Source organism: Apis laboriosa, unplaced genomic scaffold (assembly GCF_014066325.1).
Source record: "Apis laboriosa isolate Shangri-la unplaced genomic scaffold, ASM1406632v1 scaffold39_cov144, whole genome shotgun sequence".
Lineage (NCBI taxonomy): Eukaryota > Metazoa > Arthropoda > Insecta > Hymenoptera > Apidae > Apis > Apis laboriosa.
In genome coordinates, this window is record NW_025223140.1 from 2095265 (window position 1) to 2117807 (window position 22543).

The 22543-nt window shown below is 23.1% G+C and overlaps 6 protein-coding genes across 15 annotated transcripts; 3 read left to right on the forward strand and 3 right to left on the reverse strand.

The window, feature by feature from the left end:
• Positions 1 to 1091: 1091 nt before the first annotated feature.
• Positions 1092 to 4117, forward strand: LOC122715612 (protein krasavietz). The gene is made up of 8 exons (XM_043937918.1): positions 1092 to 1223; positions 1767 to 1838; positions 1936 to 2216; positions 2333 to 2637; positions 2798 to 3041; positions 3126 to 3345; positions 3428 to 3589; positions 3671 to 4117. Exons 2-7 carry the CDS (start codon positions 1778 to 1780, stop codon positions 3577 to 3579), a joined length of 1263 nt encoding a protein of 420 aa, XP_043793853.1. The 5' UTR covers positions 1092 to 1223; positions 1767 to 1777; the 3' UTR covers positions 3580 to 3589; positions 3671 to 4117.
• Positions 4118 to 4703: 586 nt separating this feature from the next.
• On the reverse strand, positions 4704 to 6396 carry LOC122715650 (serine--tRNA ligase, mitochondrial). The gene is made up of 4 exons (XM_043937993.1): positions 6334 to 6396; positions 5489 to 6219; positions 5165 to 5332; positions 4704 to 5083 (listed from the first exon to the last, which is right to left on the reverse strand). The coding sequence occupies exons 1-4, from the start codon at positions 6394 to 6396 to the stop codon at positions 4759 to 4761; spliced, it is 1287 nt and encodes a 428-aa protein (XP_043793928.1). The 3' UTR covers positions 4704 to 4758.
• A 112-nt stretch (positions 6397 to 6508) lies between these two features.
• LOC122715645 (oxygen-dependent coproporphyrinogen-III oxidase) lies at positions 6509 to 8299 on the forward strand. 2 transcript variants are annotated; one of them, XM_043937986.1, is made up of 2 exons: positions 6509 to 6677; positions 7070 to 8299. In XM_043937986.1, the coding sequence occupies exon 2, from the start codon at positions 7076 to 7078 to the stop codon at positions 8234 to 8236; it is 1161 nt and encodes a 386-aa protein (XP_043793921.1). In that variant the 5' UTR covers positions 6509 to 6677; positions 7070 to 7075; the 3' UTR covers positions 8237 to 8299. The 2 variants fall into 2 exon arrangements, with proteins under 2 accessions (XP_043793921.1, XP_043793922.1); XM_043937987.1 differs by lacking the exon at positions 6509 to 6677 and adding an exon at positions 6896 to 6946.
• A 963-nt stretch (positions 8300 to 9262) lies between these two features.
• On the reverse strand, positions 9263 to 16118 carry LOC122715698 (adhesion G protein-coupled receptor A3). Of its 8 annotated transcripts, none has more exons than XM_043938076.1 (15): positions 15310 to 15442; positions 14742 to 14949; positions 14505 to 14648; positions 14354 to 14425; positions 14176 to 14247; positions 13961 to 14032; positions 13808 to 13891; positions 13410 to 13739; positions 13187 to 13323; positions 12289 to 13125; positions 11962 to 12208; positions 11593 to 11886; positions 10315 to 11521; positions 10168 to 10244; positions 9892 to 10055 (listed from the first exon to the last, which is right to left on the reverse strand). In XM_043938076.1, the coding sequence occupies exons 1-15, from the start codon at positions 15362 to 15364 to the stop codon at positions 10043 to 10045; spliced, it is 3849 nt and encodes a 1282-aa protein (XP_043794011.1). In that variant the 5' UTR covers positions 15365 to 15442; the 3' UTR covers positions 9892 to 10042. The 8 variants fall into 8 exon arrangements, with proteins under 8 accessions (XP_043794006.1, XP_043794005.1, XP_043794004.1 ...); XM_043938077.1 differs by having other exon boundaries at positions 9924 to 10055; positions 10353 to 11521; XM_043938071.1 differs by having other exon boundaries at positions 9263 to 10244; positions 10353 to 11521.
• Positions 15748 to 17668, forward strand: LOC122715700 (E3 ubiquitin-protein ligase TM129). Of its 2 annotated transcripts, none has more exons than XM_043938080.1 (6): positions 15748 to 16043; positions 16117 to 16375; positions 16455 to 16644; positions 16834 to 17028; positions 17102 to 17203; positions 17333 to 17668. In XM_043938080.1, the coding sequence occupies exons 1-6, from the start codon at positions 15842 to 15844 to the stop codon at positions 17351 to 17353; spliced, it is 969 nt and encodes a 322-aa protein (XP_043794015.1). In that variant the 5' UTR covers positions 15748 to 15841; the 3' UTR covers positions 17354 to 17668. The 2 variants fall into 2 exon arrangements, with proteins under 2 accessions (XP_043794015.1, XP_043794014.1); XM_043938079.1 differs by having other exon boundaries at positions 17102 to 17250; positions 17333 to 17666.
• A 116-nt stretch (positions 17669 to 17784) lies between these two features.
• On the reverse strand, positions 17785 to 21951 carry LOC122715699 (DNA-directed RNA polymerase II subunit RPB2). The gene is made up of 5 exons (XM_043938078.1): positions 21821 to 21951; positions 19056 to 21676; positions 18637 to 18979; positions 18291 to 18549; positions 17785 to 18180 (listed from the first exon to the last, which is right to left on the reverse strand). Exons 1-5 carry the CDS (start codon positions 21837 to 21839, stop codon positions 17895 to 17897), a joined length of 3528 nt encoding a protein of 1175 aa, XP_043794013.1. The 5' UTR covers positions 21840 to 21951; the 3' UTR covers positions 17785 to 17894.
• Positions 21952 to 22543: the final 592 nt, after the last annotated feature.

The following is a 22543-nucleotide window of genomic DNA, read 5'->3' on the forward strand; positions in this document are numbered from 1 at the left end:
AGATGAAAATTATTCAAATCGATTACACAACATTCAGTTGATATTAATAATATTTATTAAATAATCCAATACAATATTATTTACTAATCTAATTGTTATAATAGATTATTTATTTTTAATAAGTAGATTTTATTTATGAATTTTTGTCATAAATAAGAAAGAATATTTACATTAATAAACAATAATTACATAAATAAATTAATGTTAAGAAAATTACGTACTTATATCTCAGAATTATAAAGCTGCTTGTTTTCATTTACATCATAAAAATATTTTATTGGATAGATTATAAAGTATTTTCAATATTTTATTTTTAAATTTTTTGGAGAAAGAATTCACATATTATTGTTTTTTATTTATTCTTTTCTTTTTTTTGTATATATTTTTATTTTTTTAATATAATTTTTTTATACTTTTCTTGTATATTTTTCAATATTTCTAATTCATGTATGCATATTATTTTACATATATAATGTCTAATAATAATATATATATATAATTAGATTCGAGTAAAAAGTAATAAAAAATAATTTATATTTATGTTATAAGTGAAGAACAAATTTTATTAGAAATTAGCTTTTATTACGAAAGTTAGAAATAGTTCTAATTTTCCATAAATATAAATATTTTGCATAATTTATTTTATTATTTATTTATAATATTATTTGTATTCTAATATTAATATTTAATTTATTTAGTACATTATTTATAATATTATTATTTAGAGAAAAAAATTTATAAAACTTTTTTGTCGATATAATTTTATTCTATTTTAGTTTATATTAAACAAATACACTTGAAAAACTTATAAACAAGAATAAAAATATGTTAATGCTTTATTAAATATATACATATATTTATTTATTTATTTTAAATATATTAAACAATATGAACACATATATTAAATTAAATAATATTGACATGTATACCGCTATTCTTAATAAATATACCATTTCTTAAAATAGATGTCGTTATATTCTTTTTCTTAATAGATGTCAAATTTTAGTTTTAATACTGTATTTTGAATTGTTTAGATGGCGTTAAAAACGCTTTGCGAAATGCAAATTCGAGTATCCTATCTATTCCTTGTCAATTGTGGCTTCTCTTCAAGTTGATTCTCTTCGGTTTCGCTGATCTCAAGTGCTCAAAATCCTCTTTGAGATATTTCGTATCGCCCTTATACACCTGAAAAGGGGTAGTTCTACAGTTGGACGTGCATCTAAGTAAGTTAAGAAGTAAAAGTTTTTAAAAAACTTAAATAATAGTTGTTCATTTATAAGATAACCTGATCTTTATAAAAGGTTCAACTTTTTTATAAATTTCAGCCATCGCGGTTTCATTGTATGACCTTAATTTTAGAAATGATAAATTATTTAAAATATATATTTTTTAACATATATTTAAGAATGCTAATAATTCTATAAAGTAAATTTATAAGTAAGAATCTTGACGTAATAGAATATATTTAATGAAAGTCGCCATTTGTCAAAGAAGTGCCAACAGATTTAAAGTCAAATGCCAGCTCATTATGGTTGCATTATAGTTTCTTTTTTAACCTTATTAAATTTATATCTTACAATATAAATATTTTTAATAAATATAAGAGCAATTTTATTTAAAACAATTATAATAATTTTTAAAATCTATGTTAACATGTTTAAATATGTTTAACATAAAGCAAACAATATTATAAATATATTAACTTTTTTTAATTTAAAAAATTGAAAAGTTTTAAAACATATTTATTAAAATTTCTATTCTTTCAGAAAGGTATTGTATGAGTCAAAAAATAGAAAAACCAATATTATCAGGTCAACGCATAAAGACCAGAAAAAGAGGTATGTTTTTAAAAATATAATTATTATAATTATTATGTAAATAAAATTATTATAATTTAGATGATATGTAATGAAAATTACAAAAATAATATTTTAGATGAAAAAGAAAAATATGACCCAATGGGATTTCGAGATGCGATTTTACTTGGTTTGGAAAAGGCTGGTAACGACTTAGATGCAATTTCAAAGTACTTGGACGCAGCTGGCTCTAAATTAGATTACCGCCGATATGGGGAGGACTTATTTGACATCTTAATAGCTGGTGGACTTTTGGTTCCAGGCGGTTCTATTGCTCAAGATGGTGATAAACCAGTTAAAACTACTGCTTGTGTTTTTGAACAACCAGAAGATATGGAATCTATGCGAAATTTTGAACAAGTAATATATTCTATTCTACATATATTTAAAAAAAGTATTTTTCTATAAGACTTTCATTCATATGATATAATATATAATAATAAAATATTTAATATTTTGAAAATAATTATTTATAGGTTTTTATTAAACTTATGAGACGTTATAAATATCTGGAAAAAATGTTTGAAGAAGAAATGAAAAAAGTATTGGTTTTTATGAAAGGTTTTACTCCTAAAGAAAGAATAAAATTAGCTAGAATGACAGCTCTATGGATATCCAATGGTTCTGTTCCACCTACTGTTTTATCAGTTTTAATTAATGAACATCTGGTTAAAGACAACTTAGCATTAGACTTTCTATTAGAAGTTTTTGTCACTTGGAGACAGGAAAAAGGTCTATCAAGTTTAATGACTGCATTGAAAAAAGGCAATATTGAAGGAAGGTATGAGAAAATTTCATATTCTAAAATCTATTGTTATATCTATACTCTTTTATATCTATTGATTTTTTGTTTTATTCTTATTTTTTTTATTTTTATTTTTTTTATTTTTTTTTATTTTTTTTATTTATTTATTTTTTTTTTTTTCAATACTAATCAATAGGTTAATGGAATTTGTGCCGCCTAATAAACGAACCGAAGAGTATTTTCGATCTGTATTTGAAGCTGTTGGTCTTGCAGACATTGTAAAATTACATAAAGCTCAAGCAAGTCAAGAAGCAAAACGAGACTTGCAACAACTATTATTGGATGATTTGGCTGATAATCGTCCTTTAAAAGATATTATACTTGATCTCAAAGAAATGGCACAAAAAAGTGGTATTCCTGAACATGAAGTTATTGGCCTGGTAATTATTCTTTTATGGCTACTATTATTATATTATAATACATTATATTATATTACGTTACAATATTACAATAAAAATTTTTAGATTTGGCTTGTAGTTATGGGTCAAGCTGAATGGAATAAAAAAGAAGAATTAGTGGCTGACCAAGCACTGAAACATTTAAAAGTATACACTCCACTGTTTGATGCTTTTACAACCACTGCCAGATCTGAGCATGCGCTTATTCTCAAAGTCCAGGAATTTTGTTATGAGAATATGAACTTTATGAAAGTCTTCCAAAAAATTGTTTTACTATTTTATAAAAGTATGTTTGTGTAATATTAAACATATAATAGATAAATGATTTCTATTTGTTTCATTTTTTTATCTAATGTTTTTTATTTTAGCGGATGTAATATCGGAAGAAGTAATTTTGAAATGGTATAAGGAAGGCCATTCTGTTAAAGGAAAAATGATGTTTTTAGATCAAATGAAAAAATTCGTTGAGTGGTTACAAAATGCAGAAGAAGAATCTGAATCAGGAGAAGAAGAAGATTAAAAACACAAAAGTATGTTTAATCAATATTTTACAGTTTTATTTTTAACATTATACTATTTTTATTATTATATTATTATTTATATTATTTTAGAATAATATAAACTTCATTATCAAAAAAAAAAAAAAAATATATATATATATATTTGGATTTTATCCAAAATTTTTAAAATGGATCAAAATATGAACTGAAATTGGATTGCACTGATAAATGAAAATTTTGAAAAAATAAAGTTTGTATCATTCTGAGACACATTATATCAAGACAAGTATATACAGTTTTTTAATCATTAATGAATAAAAAACATTATCATCTAATTAGCAAAGGAGATTGTAAATTGACAGTGTCTTTAAATTGTATTACTTTAAGAAAAAATATTTTGTGTTACATTTTTATAACACCGCTACAAAATATATACAGAATAACAAGTTAATGAAGAAAAGATCTTTACCCCTGTGTACGTATAATTTTCAAACCCACATTCTTTGTATGATAATATTGTACTAGTTTTTAGAAAATATATTGTCAGGTGGTGTTTAATATTTGAATTTTCTATAAATCCTATTTAATTTCCTATATAATAGTAATTTATAATGTTATAAATATTTGAAATGTATAATTATATAATACATAAAATAATTTGAAATTGTAAAATATATTTAAAATTAATTGACTTTGAAAAGAAAATCAAAAGAATAAAATAATTTTCAACATTTATATATAATTAAAAGTAAAAATTTTATTTTCTTCAATTTTATTCTTATTTTATAAATTAAAATTTCAGTTTAAATAATACAAAATAAATATTTAATTATATAAATTATTGTAATATTAAATATTATATTATATAATGATTTATGTAATATTATATATTAATATTATATATTATAATATTTAATATTATAATTTATATAATATATACATACATGCATGATAAAGTATATACTAATATTTACTAATCTAAATATATATCTTCGCATGTAGCTATAAAATTAAAATATCATAATAAAAAATATTATTTTTCAAATATTAATATTTGTATTCTACTAGAATCTACTACTTTTTTTCTCATAAACATATATTTTCATAAAATAATAATAAAATTATTATTTCAATTATTTTTATTTAAACGTTAGAAAAAATTAAACGTTTATTATATAAATACTGATATATTTATAGATTTATAGATTAAACATCTTAAATTTATGAAGTTTTGTATCTGCAATTTTTTGTTTTTTAATAAGTGTTTTTTCTGTCATGTAAGGTGCTAAAATGTTTGGAACTGTAATACGGCCATGTTTTGTTTGATATGATTCACATAGTGCAATTAACATACGAGGTATAGCACATGCAGTTCCATTTAAAGTATGAACATGTAAAATTTTTCCATTCTTTGTTTTATATTTTATACCAAGTCTTCGTGACTGATAATCTGTACAATTACTACAACTAGATAATTCTCCATACATTTGTTTTCCAGGCATCCAGCCTTCTATATCTACTTTTCTAAATATATAAATTTATAATAAGTTGATATGTTAGAATATTTAAAATGTAAACAATTTTATGTATAATAATATTATTTACCTATATGCTGGAGGTCCTAAATCATGAGATGGCATATTAATTATTCGAAAATGTAAATTTAAAGAAGAAAATAAATTTTCTTGAATATTTTGAAGTTCTTGAAATTGATTTGCAGATTCCTCATGTTTTGAACATACAAACATTTCAACTTTTGTAAACTGATGAACCCTTAATACATATATATATATATATGTAAAATTGTGCATTATATAAACATAAAATACAGACTTAATTAAATTAATTATTTTGAAATTAAATTAATAATTTCAAAATAATTATTATGTTATATGTAATTATATTGACAAATATCTAATATGATATTACCTATATAAACCTCTCTCTTGATGAAGATTAGATACTTCTGCTCTAAAACACCTGCTTACAGCAGCCATTTTTAATGGTAAATCTTCAGAATCAAATATGGTATTCATTATTTTATAAGCTAAAGACATTTCTGCTGTTCCAGATAAACTGTAATCTCCATAAAATGGACTTAAATTATATATAAGATCTCTTTTATTATCTAATATTAATCCACATCTTTTTATTATTTCAGTAGGAATAATGTCAGGAACAGAAACAAGTTTAAAATCATATTTCATTAATTTTTTGATTGTATAATAAATCAATGCTTCTTCTAATTCTGCTAAATCTCCTAAAAATAAGTAACCACGTTGTCCTATTAAGGGTTTCAAAATATCACTTTTGAATGCTTTTAATTTTGTAACTAATGTTGAAAATTCTTGTGGTTTAAAGTCAAATTCTGGTTTGTGTCCACATTCTTTTAAAATTTTTGGTTCTGTACCATAGGATAATACTATTGGATCTATTTGATTTGGTATTTTATTTAATTCATTTAGGAATAATTCCTTTAATTCTGGTTTTTTTGAAAGTTCAAGAACTTTGTCAATATTTCCAAAATTATTTTTCCTTGCTAATATATTATTATAAATAATATCTCGATTAGATGGATTGCATATATAATCTACATCATATTCAGGTTCTGGAATATGCAACATAGTATCTACATTATATTGTGTTGATTGTTTTTTTAACTGCAAAAAAAATGTATAAATATATAATTTTATTAATTAAAATTAATTAAAATTAAAAAAAACAATAAATATAATAAAAATAAATATTTTTTGTATTATATACATATAACATACCAAAATCCGCGTAAAAAATTGAGAATATTTAAAAAATTGATTAAATTGTTTTTTAGACCACATTTTATTAAAAGAATAATATAATTACAAATTATGTATATATATTAAGTATTAATTTTTTATAACCAATTAACCTCTAACAGATACATTTTTCTTTGTTTTATTGCATTTATTATTTAGAAATATTTATTTTATTTCAAAATTATTTTAAAATAATTTGTAATAATATAAGTTATAATGAATTATTCAAGAAAATAATTAATTGTTTAGTTTTATGTACTACAATAACTTTTACAATTCTATAAGACGCACGTGTTTTTCTTCAAACTTAAAAGTTTTTCAAAGTAAATATATAATATTATTATAATATTTTATAAAAAAATAATTGTGATACTTTAATAAAAATAGTAATAATAAAATAGAATTTTATTTTAATGATTTCAAATTTATTTAAAAATAAATTCGTTTATGCGCTATACCATAAAATTTGCAATTCATTTCAATGATAATATTTTTAAAGATAATATTTTTATTTGAAAATAAAAGTTTTTAATTATTAATTATTAATATAAAAATTAAAAATAATTTAATATTAATTAGTTTAATATTATATGTGAGTTTAATATTATAAAACTATTGTAAGATTATATACAACTTATACACATTTATATACAATTTATATACAAAGCAAAGATTATATAAGAATATTACAAATAAAATAAAATATTAATTACAGGTAACTATGGTACCCCGTACATTATTAAGAAATTGGGTTTCTTTACGTCATTTTTTTCATAAATATTCATATACAGTTCAACATAAAATTAAAAATATAAACTATATTGGGATTGGGATATTCACAAGTATCATAGTTTATAGTACTTCAGGAATTACAGTATTAGCAGCCCAAAATGAGTTAGATATAAAAAGATTTATGGCACAACCTATTACTGATGTTAAAGAATTAAGAAAAAGACAGGATATGAGAAAAAAAATGGAATTATTAGTAATGACAACTCAAGCAGATTTTTGTAAAGCTCTGGAGTCTTTAGAAGATCCAAATCATCGTTTTAAAGTTGATAGATGGATTAGAAAGGAAGGTGGCGGAGGAATTACTTGTGTTTTACAAGATGGAGTTATTTTTGAAAAGGCTGGTGTAAATGTATCTGTTGTTACTGGTACATTACCACCAGGTGCAGTACAGCAAATGAGAGCACGTGGAAAAAATATGCAAGAAGGATCTGTACCATTTTTTGCAGCTGGTGTAAGTGCTGTAATTCATCCTCGTAATCCTATGATTCCAACAATACATTTTAACTATCGTTACTTTGAAGTAGAAAATTCAGATGGTTCAATCCAATGGTGGTTTGGAGGTGGTACTGATCTTACACCTTATTATTTAAATGAAGATGATATAAAACAATTTCATAAGACTTTAAAAATTGCATGTGATAAACATGATCTTTCGTTTTATCCAAAATATAAAAAATGGTGTGATGATTATTTTTTTATTACACATAGAGGAGAACGTAGAGGAGTAGGTGGTATCTTTTTTGATGATATTGATACACCTAGCCAAGAAGAAGCATTTCAATTTGTAAAATCTTGTGCAGAAGCTGTAATTCCTTCTTACATTCCATTAGTTGAAAAACATAAAAATGATAGATATGGACATGCTGAAAGGCAATGGCAATTATTACGTAGAGGAAGATATGTTGAATTTAATTTAATATATGATCGTGGTACAAAATTTGGTTTATATACACCTGGAGCACGATATGAAAGTATATTAATGTCTTTGCCTTTGTCAGCAAAATGGCATTATATGCATGAACCAGAACCTGATTCAAAAGAAGCAGAACTTGTTAATGTATTGAGAAATCCTAAAGAATGGTTAAAGTAATATAAAAAAGCTCTGTAAACTATTATCTTTTAATTTAATTTAAAATATAATTCAATGCAATAATTTTGACTTATATAATAAATTTTTTTTTGTTATTTTCAAGTATAATATCATTTAATAATAATGAGTTACAAGAATATAAATTAAGATATAACACTATATTTTTTAAACATTTAAATATATTTTCCAAATATAAGAAAGACATTACATATATAAATTTTATATAAAAGTAATATTCTTATATATTACACAACTTTGTGTATGTATGCAACACAGGTGCTCATGTCTTTATTTTTTAATATTATTTTAAATATTGAAAATATTAAATATATATGATAATTATTTATATCTTTTCAAATATTGCATAAACTTATTTTAGACATGTAAAAGCAGATGATAATAACAAATTTGATATACTTTAATTTTATTTAATAAAATATTCAGTCTTATATAGAGCATATTTATACATTGCACATATAATTATAAAAATCATAATATGTGAAAATTTATTGTACAAAAAATCATTGGTAAAAAATTCAATTAAGTTAATTAAAATATTCTTAAATCTAAAAAATTTATAAAGGAAGCAAATCTCAGTAAAGATATATTTTTAGTTATAAGTATATAATTCTTGAGCACTCTTTTTACAAAACAATTTATATACAAAGCAAAGAAATAAATCATGTAGAATTCATAAAAATATGGGATTTGTTTGTATTAATTATATACAATTTTCTTGAATAAATACATATCTAACAAATAGTTTAATGTTTCATATACATGAATAAAAATGTTTTAAAAATATTTTTATAAAAAAGTATAATATATATATATTATATATATTCCTATATTGTATAGGAATTGTATTTTATAGATAAATTAGTAAAAAAAAAAAAAAAAAAAATTAAAATAAAATAACTATTTTTAATTTTATTAATATTTTAATATTATAAAAATGTAAATATTGTCAAAGAAAGAAAAATTATTTTATTCTTTTAGATAAAATCTCTATACTGATATATTATGTGTTTTATATAAGCAAAACTAGATTAAACACTTGTTTCTTTTTTGACTATTTGTAGATAAGTATTTGGATTATTTAAATGTGTTTTATTGGTTTCAATATTCTGTATATTTTGTTGTTTGTTTAAACTCTCTACTTCATTTTTTATATCTAAATTTCTTATAATATTACAAGAACTATGCATAAGAGATCTCATATCAATCATAGAATTGACAAGTTTTTGTTTAGATTTATATTCATCAGTGCATGTATTAGAGGCACATTCAAAACTTATTTCAGGAGTTATATATGTTGTAGTTGGTATTAAATTATCTTTTGTTACACTATTTATTTTAAAGAAAGATAATTCTGATTTATTAAATGATTTTTGAGATAGGGATCTTTTATCACATAAATTTGAGCTTGTAATATTTTGTAGGTCTGTAAATGATTTTAAATATTCACATTTTTTTAAACTGGTGAGAGATGTAATGTCATTTAATGAATTACAATAATTATTTCTTAATGGTTTTGCAGTATCTATTGGAAGGCAATGCATGCTATTAGAATGAGTCAACCATTTTAAAGTAACATTAGATTGTCGTTCTTCTAATTCATAAAATTCATTCATACTTTGACAATCTTTTTTTAAAAATTTTGCTTCTGTAACAGTTTCTACAGTTTCATAAATTTCTGACACATTATGATCACTTTTTTCACTAATCATTTGTGATTCGATTTCAGAACTATATTCTAAACTGCATTGTTGTGAAACACTTTGTAAGTGTTTTTCTTCATCAGTTTTAATATCTATATCTGAATCATGTAAAGTTATATTTAGTAATTCTTTTTGGCAATTGTTTCTTGCAGAATTTGACATTTTGTTTATAGAATCATGTAATCTACAATTATTATTAACTTTTCTTACATTTCGAAAAAGACTTTCTTGACCAATAACAAATCGTACTGGAACATTTTTTTCCTCTGAAACACTACCACCGCTGTCTGAGAGCATATTAACATTTTTAATATCATTTATTGGATTTAATTCAACATGGATATTTGTATTATTTACTTTTGCACTGCTACTTAAAATAGTTTGATCTATATTACTTTCTAATTTCGTAGTAGATCGTGGAACAGAAATACAACTACCAGCATCACTTATAGCACCTCCATCACCTTGTTTCCGAGGACCGAGATTATTATTTTTTGTATGACGACGTTGTTTTCTGAAGAATTTTCTAGCAACTCCACTTTGATGAGGATTATAAAACATTTCAACACAAGTTGGTTCAATATATGTTGTAACAGAATTATCAGACCTATATTGTTGTCGATGTAATACAACTAAGTTTACATTTGTCATTTTTCTATTAACAGGTGAGATTTCTTGATTTGTTATAATATCTGTAATTTTAAACGCATTATAAGTTTGCGATCTATTGGTATATCTGGATGAACTAATGGAATTTGAATCAGATGTAACTTGGGTAGCTTGAGAATTAGATATTGGGGGTACTAAATTTTGTACTAAAGACTGTGGTGCTATTACAGGATTCGCATCAGAAATACTTCTTGTTCGACAACATCGATTTTTTCGTTTTTGAAACCAACAACCCATTTTTAACCATTGTGATCGAACATCATTTCGTGCAATTCCATAAAAAAAAAGGATAAAAATACCAAGTGAACTAGAAAAAAATGAATATAATGTAGCAAATATAGTCTCATCAAATGAAATATATGCATTTAATGGTTTTGTTATAGCTGCTGCTGCAGTAATCCATGATATTAAATATAAAATTAATGTAATAATTTGACCTTTTAATTGAGTTATTTGAGAATGTTCTGAATCTTCAATATCAGATAAAACAGTTTGTGCACTATGTGCACTATTTCTATCCACAGAAATATTTGTATTCGGTTCCAATAATTCTAAATCCATATTTTCTGTAGCTTGTGTACCTTCAGATAACTGAGCATTCATATCAACATTCTGTATTGAGCATTTAATAAGTAAATGAAAAATAATTAAATACATAATTAGAATTCCAGCTGGAACAAAGAGAGCAACAAGTGCAGGTCCAGATGTGAGAAAGCAATAAGAATATCCAGCATATTCTCGTAAATTTATTGCACCAGATATACCACAAATGATCATAGCTATACCCCAACCAACTAAATAAAGTCCTAATAATGGCTTTGGGATTGGTTGATCTTGAAGTTCATTATCTGGAATATCTTCGAGATCTGATTTAGATAATTTTTTATACATATTGCTATAAATAAATCAGTATTTTAATATTCATTTTTAAACTGTTAAAAAAAAAAAAAAAAAAAGAAAAATTACCTTGCAAATACTGCCATCCATAATAAAGAACACAAAGATAAGTAATGCAGAATAAGACCAACACCTTGACAAATTGGTATATTTTCTGTTTGATAAATACCAATACTATAAAAAAATGATAATAATGCCATAGCAAACCAAGTATTAATAACACAATGTTTTGCCTTTTTAGGCATAGTAATTGATGTGTAACAAATAATATATGTAACAGACATAAAAATTAAACATGTTATTGTTGCAATGCTACCAATATATATTGCAGGATTTGAATATCTAAATTTTGCTCCATTTATGCTAAAAAAAAAAAAGAAAAAAATTAAAAATTAATTTATATATAATATTTTTAATATAAATTTATTAAATATATACCTGTTATCATCATAATCAAATGAAGATGTATCTTGTAAAAGACCATAATATCCTAATCTATTGCAATGAAATACTATTAAATTGTTTAATACGTTTCTTAAATGACAACCATCACTCGTCCAACCACCTGATTTATTTAATGTTTCATCCCAAACTACAGGTAATAATTTTTTTCCAGCATAATAATACAAAGGTACTTTAAGCATAATATATACAGGCTCAGTTAAATTTTGTACTGACATTCCATCTAAAAATAAATTTGAAATTACATATTATTTTATTTTTCAATAAAAATATCTTATATTTAAAATTTTTAATTATACATACATAATTTGCTTCCAATGACACAAGATGCAATATCCATATTATCATTGTTATTTATTTTAGGAAACAATCTGTTATTGCTATATACGGAAATCATTAATTGATAAGCAACAATTTCATGTGAATAATGTAATAAAGATGCAGGTAAATGTATTGATGCTTCAATTACTCTATCTTTTATATTAATAGGAGATGTTCTATTGTTTGTTGTACATTGTAAAAATCGTATTTCTGGATTATTATTGGAATACCACGTACATATCAATCCTGTGAAACTATCACGTTTAACTCTAAATTCTTCTAATGCCATATTTTTTTTATAAAATTGTATAGATGGAGTAAATTCTATAATTTTTTCAACAGCTTTTATTATCCGTGTACAAGATTTAAAAGAAATTTCAGCTTTTCTTAAAATATTCTTTGGTACATTAATTAAAGTACTAATAATATCAATTAACATGGAACCAAGTTCTTTTTCTTCAATTATAAAATTTAAATAATTTTCTATAGTTTGAGTTATAAAATTTATTTCAATAGGATCAGTTATTTTTATAGCATTTCCTGTATAATTTTTGAATTTCTTTGCTGTTTCTAATAAATTGATTTTCGTAAGTGAAAGATTAACTTTAGAAAACTGTTCTAAGCTTTTTGTTATATGTGATATGTAAGGACATAATTCTGTGTTTAGATTTTCCCAATATCCAGTAATATTACATTGATAAGAAGCTTTTAAAGACATTTGCATTAAACCTGATAAATGATTTCCTTCACATGGCAATTCTGCCTTCCATCCTACTACAGTTTTTGGCCATGTGTACATACCTTTATTATTTTTAGTTACTGTAATATAATTATTTATGATATTATTACATTAAAATTTCAAATGTATAATTTATCTTACCTATTAAAGGACAATAACGGGTTTCTTCAGAAATAACAATTACACTAATTGTTTTTGATCTATTACCATTTGTAGAAACTAATAAACAATTCCATTGACCATTATGTTCTTCTTTAACTGGAACAATACTAAGTGAACTATAAAAATGATAATATTATTAATGTTATATTATATGTATAAGTTTTTTTTTAAAACTTGTACATTATATGAAATATTAAAATACCTGTCTACAATACCACTATCTGTAAGATATCTATTATCAATTTTAATATTAGATAAACTTTTTTGTGGATCTAAAAATGAATTTAAATCTATGATTTCAGAAGTAGTGTTAGGATACCATAACCAACTTAATTTTGCATTTTTGTCTTCTGTTATGCTAGGTGCTCTACATTTTAAAGTTATAGAATCTCCAGCAAATACTACTTGATTATGAACTGGTCGAAGTTCAATTGTAGGTGGTAACCATTGACACTGAATATTTTCTGAATACTTTAATTCCTTCACAAATTCACCTTTGACATTTAAAGGTGATGCACATTTTGGAGCAGGACTGAAATATTTAAAAATCTATTAGAAATTATAAAAAAAATTTTTATTTCAGATTTATAAATAATTTACCTTAATTTTATAGAACTATTATAAATCCAATTACTAAACCAGTACAATTCACAATCACATCTCCATGGATTATTAGACAAATCTCTAAAAAACAAAATTTAAAATTTGAATAACTTTATTTTATATATTTATTATACCAAATAACTTACTTACAACTGTTTCAAGAACTTTAGGTTATAAAAAGTACCTTCCATTAAAGTTGTCAATCTATTTTCATTCAATTTCCTATAATATTTTAAAAATCAATATTATCTTTTAAATATAATTCTAATCATATACATATAATATATAAATATATATATTTATAATCAAAAAAATAAATACACACATACAAAATAAATTAAAATTAAAATTAGAAACTCACTTACAAGCGTTCTAAAGCCAGTAAATCATGAAATAATGATGGTTTCATCGTACTTATGTTGTTGTTCGATAAATCACTAATAATCAAATAAATAATGTATAAGATAAAAAAACATACATAAAAATATACATTAATATATTTATATCAATATATTTTATACACTTATGAACTTATGAACTTACAGTCTTTTTAAATTTGATAATGTCTTAAATGTGTAAGTATCAATAGTTGAAATTTGATTTTTACTTAAATCCCTAAATAAAACAATTAAATACATTTATAAAATATATTCAATAATGAATAATCTATTATAACTAATATTAATATTCTTACAGCCTTTCTAAATTTTCAAGACCATTAAAACAATCTTCACCAATAAAAGTTATATCATTTCGTGATAAATTCAAACGTTTTAAATTTGTCAAATTTTTAAATATATTAGCTTCAATAACATAAATATTATTTTTACTTAAATCTCTGAAATATATTAAATATATATTATAATAAAAAAAATTATTAATTATATTTTAATATTAGTTAATTATATAGAACAATTTATAATAATCTTACAATTGAACTAATTCCACACTGACACTATCGATATTGATATCTCTAATATTCTGTAATTCATTATTGCATTTAATACGTAACCATTCAGCTTGTGCACCAGGTTTACATGTACAATATTTTGGACATATCTGGATTGATTTTCCTCTTGTTTGGATTAAAATTAAAAACAGTAAAATAGCTCTCATTTTTAAAAAAGATAGATTTTTACCTAAAAAATATCAATTTAATTAATAAGAAAATTGAAATAAAAAAATTGAAATTATTGATTATAAAAATTTTTGATTGATTACAAAAATAATTGATAATATAAATATTTTAAGTATAAACATTAAATAAAATACTAAGTATAAATAGTAAACAAAATAGTAATAATATATAAAATTAATAATATAATATAATTATTATATTTTTTAACAAAATTCAAATTCTAACAAATATTTTTTTGATATGCAATATATAATTTTCATTCATCATTTACATCTTTTATTATAAAAAACAAAAATATAATAGAATGCTTTTATATAAATATAAACAATGAACTTATATATAGAAAAAATTTAATACGTACGCCTAATAAAAAAATTATATTTATCATATTGTTTTAATGTTAAATTCCATATCATTAATATTTAATAATTGCAAAGATAATTATAAATAATCACTTATTTCAAATAGCATTTAAAGATAACTTACGAATTGTCATAAACTATCGACTATGTATTTGTATATAAAATATAGAACTAATTATAGGCTGATTTTCACGTATTAATTTTAAAAATATTATTTTTGTTTTATTTCATAAAAAATAATTTTAAAGAAATAATTTTTTTGAAAAATTATATTATGGAGAAAAAGTGTAAAATACTTTAATATTTTTTATATTATAAAAAATATTTATAAAAATTAAAATTATTTTAGAAAATAACAATTTTCATAAGAATCCATCATAATAATTGTATCTAACCTATTATTTCACTTTAAATATTGTTCATAAAATAAGGTATTTAATCATTAATTATTAAATATATTTATGTAAAAGTCTTTCAACAATTAGATAAAAAGCTAAAAATATATAACTGGAAAAAATATTTTTGTGAAAAATGTCTGCTTTCTTTTTTTATACTTTGTTTTATACTTTAATGTCAGGATGTATCATATATCCACCTACAGAATTTGTATCAGCCGGTTTAACCATAAAAGATATATTTTCAAATTGGTTAGGTAGTGAAAATGAATTTTTTGTACAATATCATATAAAAAGAAGTATCATTACATTATTTATACATTCTATGCTCCCATTTGGTAAATATATTTATTTTTTCTTACGCTAAATATTTTCTGTATTATATTGAAATAAATTTTTTTTTTTGAATAGGTTATGCTTTTGGTTTAGTTTTGTTTGGACATGTAGATGTTGTCAGTGCATTATTAGATCATGTCAATTTATGGTCAATATTTGTTACTTGCTCTATATTGATGCCTTTATATACTTTATATAAAATCTTAATATGGTCAATAAATAATTGGAGTAAACATCCAATAGCACAAAATCTTGCAATTTATTGTAACAACAATAATAATAACAGAATGTCATGGACTACGGTAGCTTCTGATATTAATGTAGAATATCAAAGGTTATATATTAAACTTAGAATTTTATTTATTTAATATATTTTTTTGAAAAATGACTAAATCATTAATATTTTATTTTAGAATAGATAAAACAATAATTACTACAAATAGTATAACATCTATAATAGCCACTGATAATTGGATAATTAAAGTTTTACCTTATAGAATAATGGTTGCTCATCAAAATGATACAGCTTTAATAGTTAATAAAAGTGATACTCATGAAATGTCACCTTTGACAAGAGGAGAAGTTCAATTTATTAATATTGAAGTAAATTTTTAATTACAAATATAACATTCTATAAATATCATAAATATCAATAGCATGTAATATATTAATTAAAAATTAATTAATAATAATAAATTATGTTTTTATAAAAAAAATTTCATATAAAAATAAAACTATTTTGATTTATTTTTTTATTATATTTTATTATAATCAATCTTCATTATTATACAGGTAAAACCTACTAGACCAGGATCACAACCTTTTGATATAAGATTGAATGTATTTGACTTTAAAAATCTTCAAGATAAAGTATCTCGTCCTATTATCATATTACAGAATATTACATTTCATAAAACTTTACTTGATAAATTTATTGATAATTTTAAAGAACAAGTACAAGAAAATCCATATTATGAATATACAGAGGTATTTTATTTATTATAAATTTAATATTGCGTTTGTGATTGAATGAATTATTGTTGTATAAAAATATTTAAAGGAATTAGGTCAATGTATAGGATGTATGCAAGCCTTATCAAATATAAAATTGAATAAACAATGTAGTAGTGGTATAGGAAGTGGAAATCTTGAAGATTGTATGGTATGTTATTGTCGTCCAATGTGGTGTATAGACTGTATGGCAAAATGGTTAATATATAATATATATAATAAATATATTTAATTTTTATTTTATAATACAAATATATTAATGAAAATTATATTATTATAGGTTTGCATCAAGACAAGATGAAAATGCACCTGAAACATGGTTATCTTCTAAATGTACCTGTCCAGTATGCAGAGCAAAATTTTGTATTTTAGATGTATGTCTTATACAATCTACTTAAATGTAAAAAATAATATCCTAATGGAATTATATTTTTTATTTTAATTACAAAACTATATTCTATCTAATAGAAACAATACATAATAATAATAATATACAAAAATAATTTTTAATATTATTTATTATGTTTTGTTAATTAGAATAAATGAAAATATAATGAAATGTATTTTTCATAGAGCATAGTGTGATATATTCATGCCTAGATTTCTAGATAAAAATATTAGTACTATATAAAAAAATAAAGAATAACATTTTTATTTATTAAGATTTATATTTAAGATTATAATTATACTTATATATATATATAAAGATTTTACATAAAATGTTAAACTAACAAATAAATTATATGGTTTTAAATATTTTAATAAAATACAAAACTAATGGTAATATAAAATATGTTTTATAATTATTTTGTAATTATTAGAAATACTTTGAATTATTATAATTATGCTACCATTAATCTAGGTGCAATATTCATAGCCATAAGTTCTTGGAAAAGTAATTTTGCTGCATATGGTAATCTAATTTGAGAAATTTGTGTTTTGTTTTTACATCCTTTACATTCAAACGTATTATTCCTTAAATTTGCTATTGCAATTAAACCACAAAAGTTACATATATGTATCCGATATGGATCTGAGACTTCAAATAAACGTTCTCTTAGAAATTGTGCAGCTCCATGAGAAATTTGACAATCGCGTTCCATTTCACCAAATCGTAAACCTCCATCTCTAAATTTATATATTAGATATATGAATATGAATACATAATTACATTATATATTAAAAATATGAATATATAAATGATGATAGATATAAAATAAAAATTATATATAATTTACCTTGCTCTTCCTTCCATAGGTTGTCTAACTAAAATTTGTACAGGTCCTCGAGCTCTACTATGAATTTTATCATCCACCATATGCTTTAAACGTTGATAATAAGTAGGTCCTAAGAAAACTTGAGCATTTATTTTGCGGCCTGTATGACCATTATACATAACTTCATTTCCTCTCAATTGATAACCATATTCTTGTAGAAGTGTAGAAATTTTCTGTACATTTACAGCATCATTAAATGGTGTAGCATCACCAATTTCACCTATAGAAACATATTATAATCAATTTATTAAATATACTTATTAAATTTTTAATATTATGTTGTAATTAAAGATAAAAACATAAATACCTTTATTAGCAGATACTTTTCCTTGTATACATTCAATTAAATGACCAATAGTCATACGTGATGGAATAGCATGAGGATTAATTATAATATCTGGTGTAAGACCTTCACATGAAAATGGCATATCCTCTTGTCTATATTGAATTCCACAAGTACCTTTTTGTCCATGACGTGAAGCAAATTTATCACCGATTTGTGGAATACGAACGCTGCGTACTCTTATTTTACAAAATTTATATCCTTCACTATTCAATGTCAACATTACTTGATCAACTATACCAGTTTCACTATTACGTAAGAAAGTCGATGCATCTCGTTTTGTAAAACGTTTCGTTGTACTATCCAACTGTAATTATTTTAAGATGTAAGAAGATATCATAAATAAAATTGATTTAATAAAATTATTATATAAAAATATATACCTCATCATCTGCTTCTGGAAGAGTAATAGTTTTACCTATAACTACATCATCTCCAGATACACGAATTCCAGGAGCAATAATTCCATCATCATCTAATTTATCATAAATAGCATTGCGCATTCCTTGACAAGTTTGTCGTGTAGGTTTTTCAAATTGTTCTTCTTGATCTCCAATTCTCTTAGATTCTGAATCTTTATAAGATCTATAAAATACAGATCGAAAGAAACCTCTTTCAACAGCACTAGCATTTAAAATAACACTATCTTCTTGATTATAACCAGTATAACATAATATAGCAACTATACTGTTAATTCCAGCAGGTAATTCACGAAATCTAAGATATTCCATAGATCTAGTAGTTACCAAAGGTTTATGAGGATAATATAATACATGTGCTAAAGTATCCATTCGAACATGAAAATTTGTAATATATACTCCCATAGCTTGTTTACCCATAGCACTTTGATAGGTATTTCTTGGACTCTGATTATGATCAGGAAATGGAATAATTGAGGCACATACTCCCAAAATCATTGCTGGATGAATTTCACAATGTGTATATGTTGTACAATATGCATATTCTTTTTCTTGTCTCAAATCTTCAGGTGACATTGCAATCATAACAGTTTCTTCTTCTAAAGTATCAATGTATTCAACAACTCCACTACCAACTAATTCTTGCCAGCCATCATTATTATAATCTCTTTCCTTTAACATATCAATATGTCTTTTCTTCAACAATAGATTTTGCCCTTCAACAATTAATAAAGGCCTACTAATTCTCCCAGCATCTGTATATATTCTGATTTCACGATCCCTAATATCTCTTATCATAGATACTTCTGATACAATAATATCCATTTGTCTTCTTAATTTACGTAAAGTAGCCATTAATTGATCTGGATCTCTATGAATTCCAACCCAACAACCATTTACAAATATTTTTGTTGCATCAGCTATTGCACTTGGTGCAATTTCTTCTAAATTTTCCATAGACCATTCCTCCAAGAATTCAAGAATTGGTGAAGGTTGAGATCCAACACTTATATATGCCATTAATGCCAAATTTTTTACTAGACCAACAGCAGCACCTTCAGGAGTTTCTGCAGGACATAACATACCCCATAATGTATTATGTAATTGACGTGGTTTGGCTAATTTTCCATCTCTTCCAATTGGAGAATTTACTCTTCTTAAATGTGATAATGTTGATGCAAATGTTAACCTATTTAATACTTGTGATACACCAGCTCTAGCTTGATGTGCTTTTTTTTGATCACCCCAATTACCTGTAGCAAGTGAGTATCTTAAACCATCAGTGATAATTTTAGTTTTTATAGCAAGTTCAAGATTAAAATCTTTTCCTCTATCAATGAATTTTTGTGCATACAATCTCACTTCTTTCATTAGATTTTTAAATAATCCTCTAAATAAGAATGCTAGTAATGGACCAGCTAAATCTAATCTTTTATTTCCATAATGATCTCGATCATCTAATTCTCTTCGACCTAAAGAGGCTGATAATAATCGATGTACCATATAACCAAGAAAATAAGCTTTTTTAGTTTCACAAAAATCACTTATTCCTACATGTGGAAGCATTTCTTTTTGTAAAATTTCTCTGGCATACTTAATACGTTTTTCTTTAGTTACTCCAGGTCTTGCACCTCTAGTACCAATAAAATTTAAAGCCACATTTTGTTCTTGTATTACAAATGCTTCATCTAAAGAAGGTTTCACCATTTCCATCATTTCAGGATCATCAAAATCATATATAATGTGTTCTAAAATATCACGATCAGCTACAAATCCAAGTGCACGAAATACAATCATAATAGGAATTTCTTGTTTAATATATGGAATAATTGCAATAATACGTTGACCTATAGCAGATTTTTTAATACTAGCTCCACTTTTTGCCATCATATTAATCCATAATGTAGATGTAGGTCGTGAACTATGTTCTAAACAAGATCGAATTTCTGATTTATATGCATATTTACCATCTTTCATACTAAAGACATAAACAGTATTTGTTGCCATTTTTTCTTGTGCAATAAGTACTTTTTCTGATCCATTAATAATAAAATAACCTCCAGGATCCAATGGACATTCATTTAATTCTGTTAAATCACGATCAGATAAACCAGCAAGTAAACAATATTTTGATCTTAACATGATAGGAATTTTTCCTATAAATGTTTTTTGATGTTGTGTTTCAATAGGATCTTCTCCATCTTTTACAATTGTTTTAGTTATATCTACATATAATGGTGCTGAATAAGTTAAATTTCTAAGTCTTGCCTCATTAGGCATCATAGGAGATGGAGCTCCATCTTTTTCCCAATGTGTAGGTTTTGATAAATAAATTTGTTCAAATTTTAATAAATGTCTAACTGGATTTTCTATTTCACCTGAAGTATGTTGTGCTTCTGCTTGTAAATCAATTTGTGGAGAATCTTCAACAATTCTTTGAACTGACATTTCAATAAATTCATCAAAACTATCAAGTTGTTGCCGTACAAGACCTTTTTCATCAAAATAAGCATTAATAACAATCCAGCATGCTTCCTGCCAAAGTTTTGATGAAATTTCTTCTGCATCTTCATCATCATATTGATCTAAATAAAAATGTTATAGATATTCAAATTATAGATATAGAATATTATATTGCATTTTAATGTTTATTATGTTTACTATATTGCATTATTAATGTTAATAATCTTGCTATATTTTTTCATATTAATATAAACATAAATCCTTACCTTCTTCAAGTGAATACATTTTCTTATTTATTATATACAATGTCACACATGCAAGTACAAAGCTTCGCTTAGTGTAATGTCATGAACTATTTCTCATATCTTAATGTAAGATGTTGTTCGTATATATATTAGAATAATGAGTATGTCCTTTCTTTTCATTGGTCTATTATTTATTTACATGGTAATATGTTAACTGCAGTTTTACTATACTTATATAGTTCGGAAATAAAATAACTAAATATTTAAAGAATAAATCAACATTAGATTATGTTTAAATATTCATTTTTGATATTATAAATTTCTAAAATCGATATTTTTAGATTTCATCAAAATCTATCAATTGATAAAAAAATAAATAAAAAATAAATAATTTTTTAAATTTTAAAAATATATTTATGAAAATATAAAAATATACAATATATCTATAAATAATATACAATATATAAAAATATAAATTATTATTCTTAAGTTATATTATATCATCGCCATTTTAAAAAATGCAACTTGTATTAAATATAACATTTAATAACGATATTTTTTTTAGAAAATGTTGAAAATATTAAAATTTCTTAAATATCAATAATAAAATGAATTGTTGAAATTGCTAAAATGAATTGATGAAAGAAAATCGATAAAATTTTTTCTTTATATTATATTAATCTATACAACAAATTGTAACTCTTGATATAAAGTAAGTAAATGAAATATAATGAGATATATATA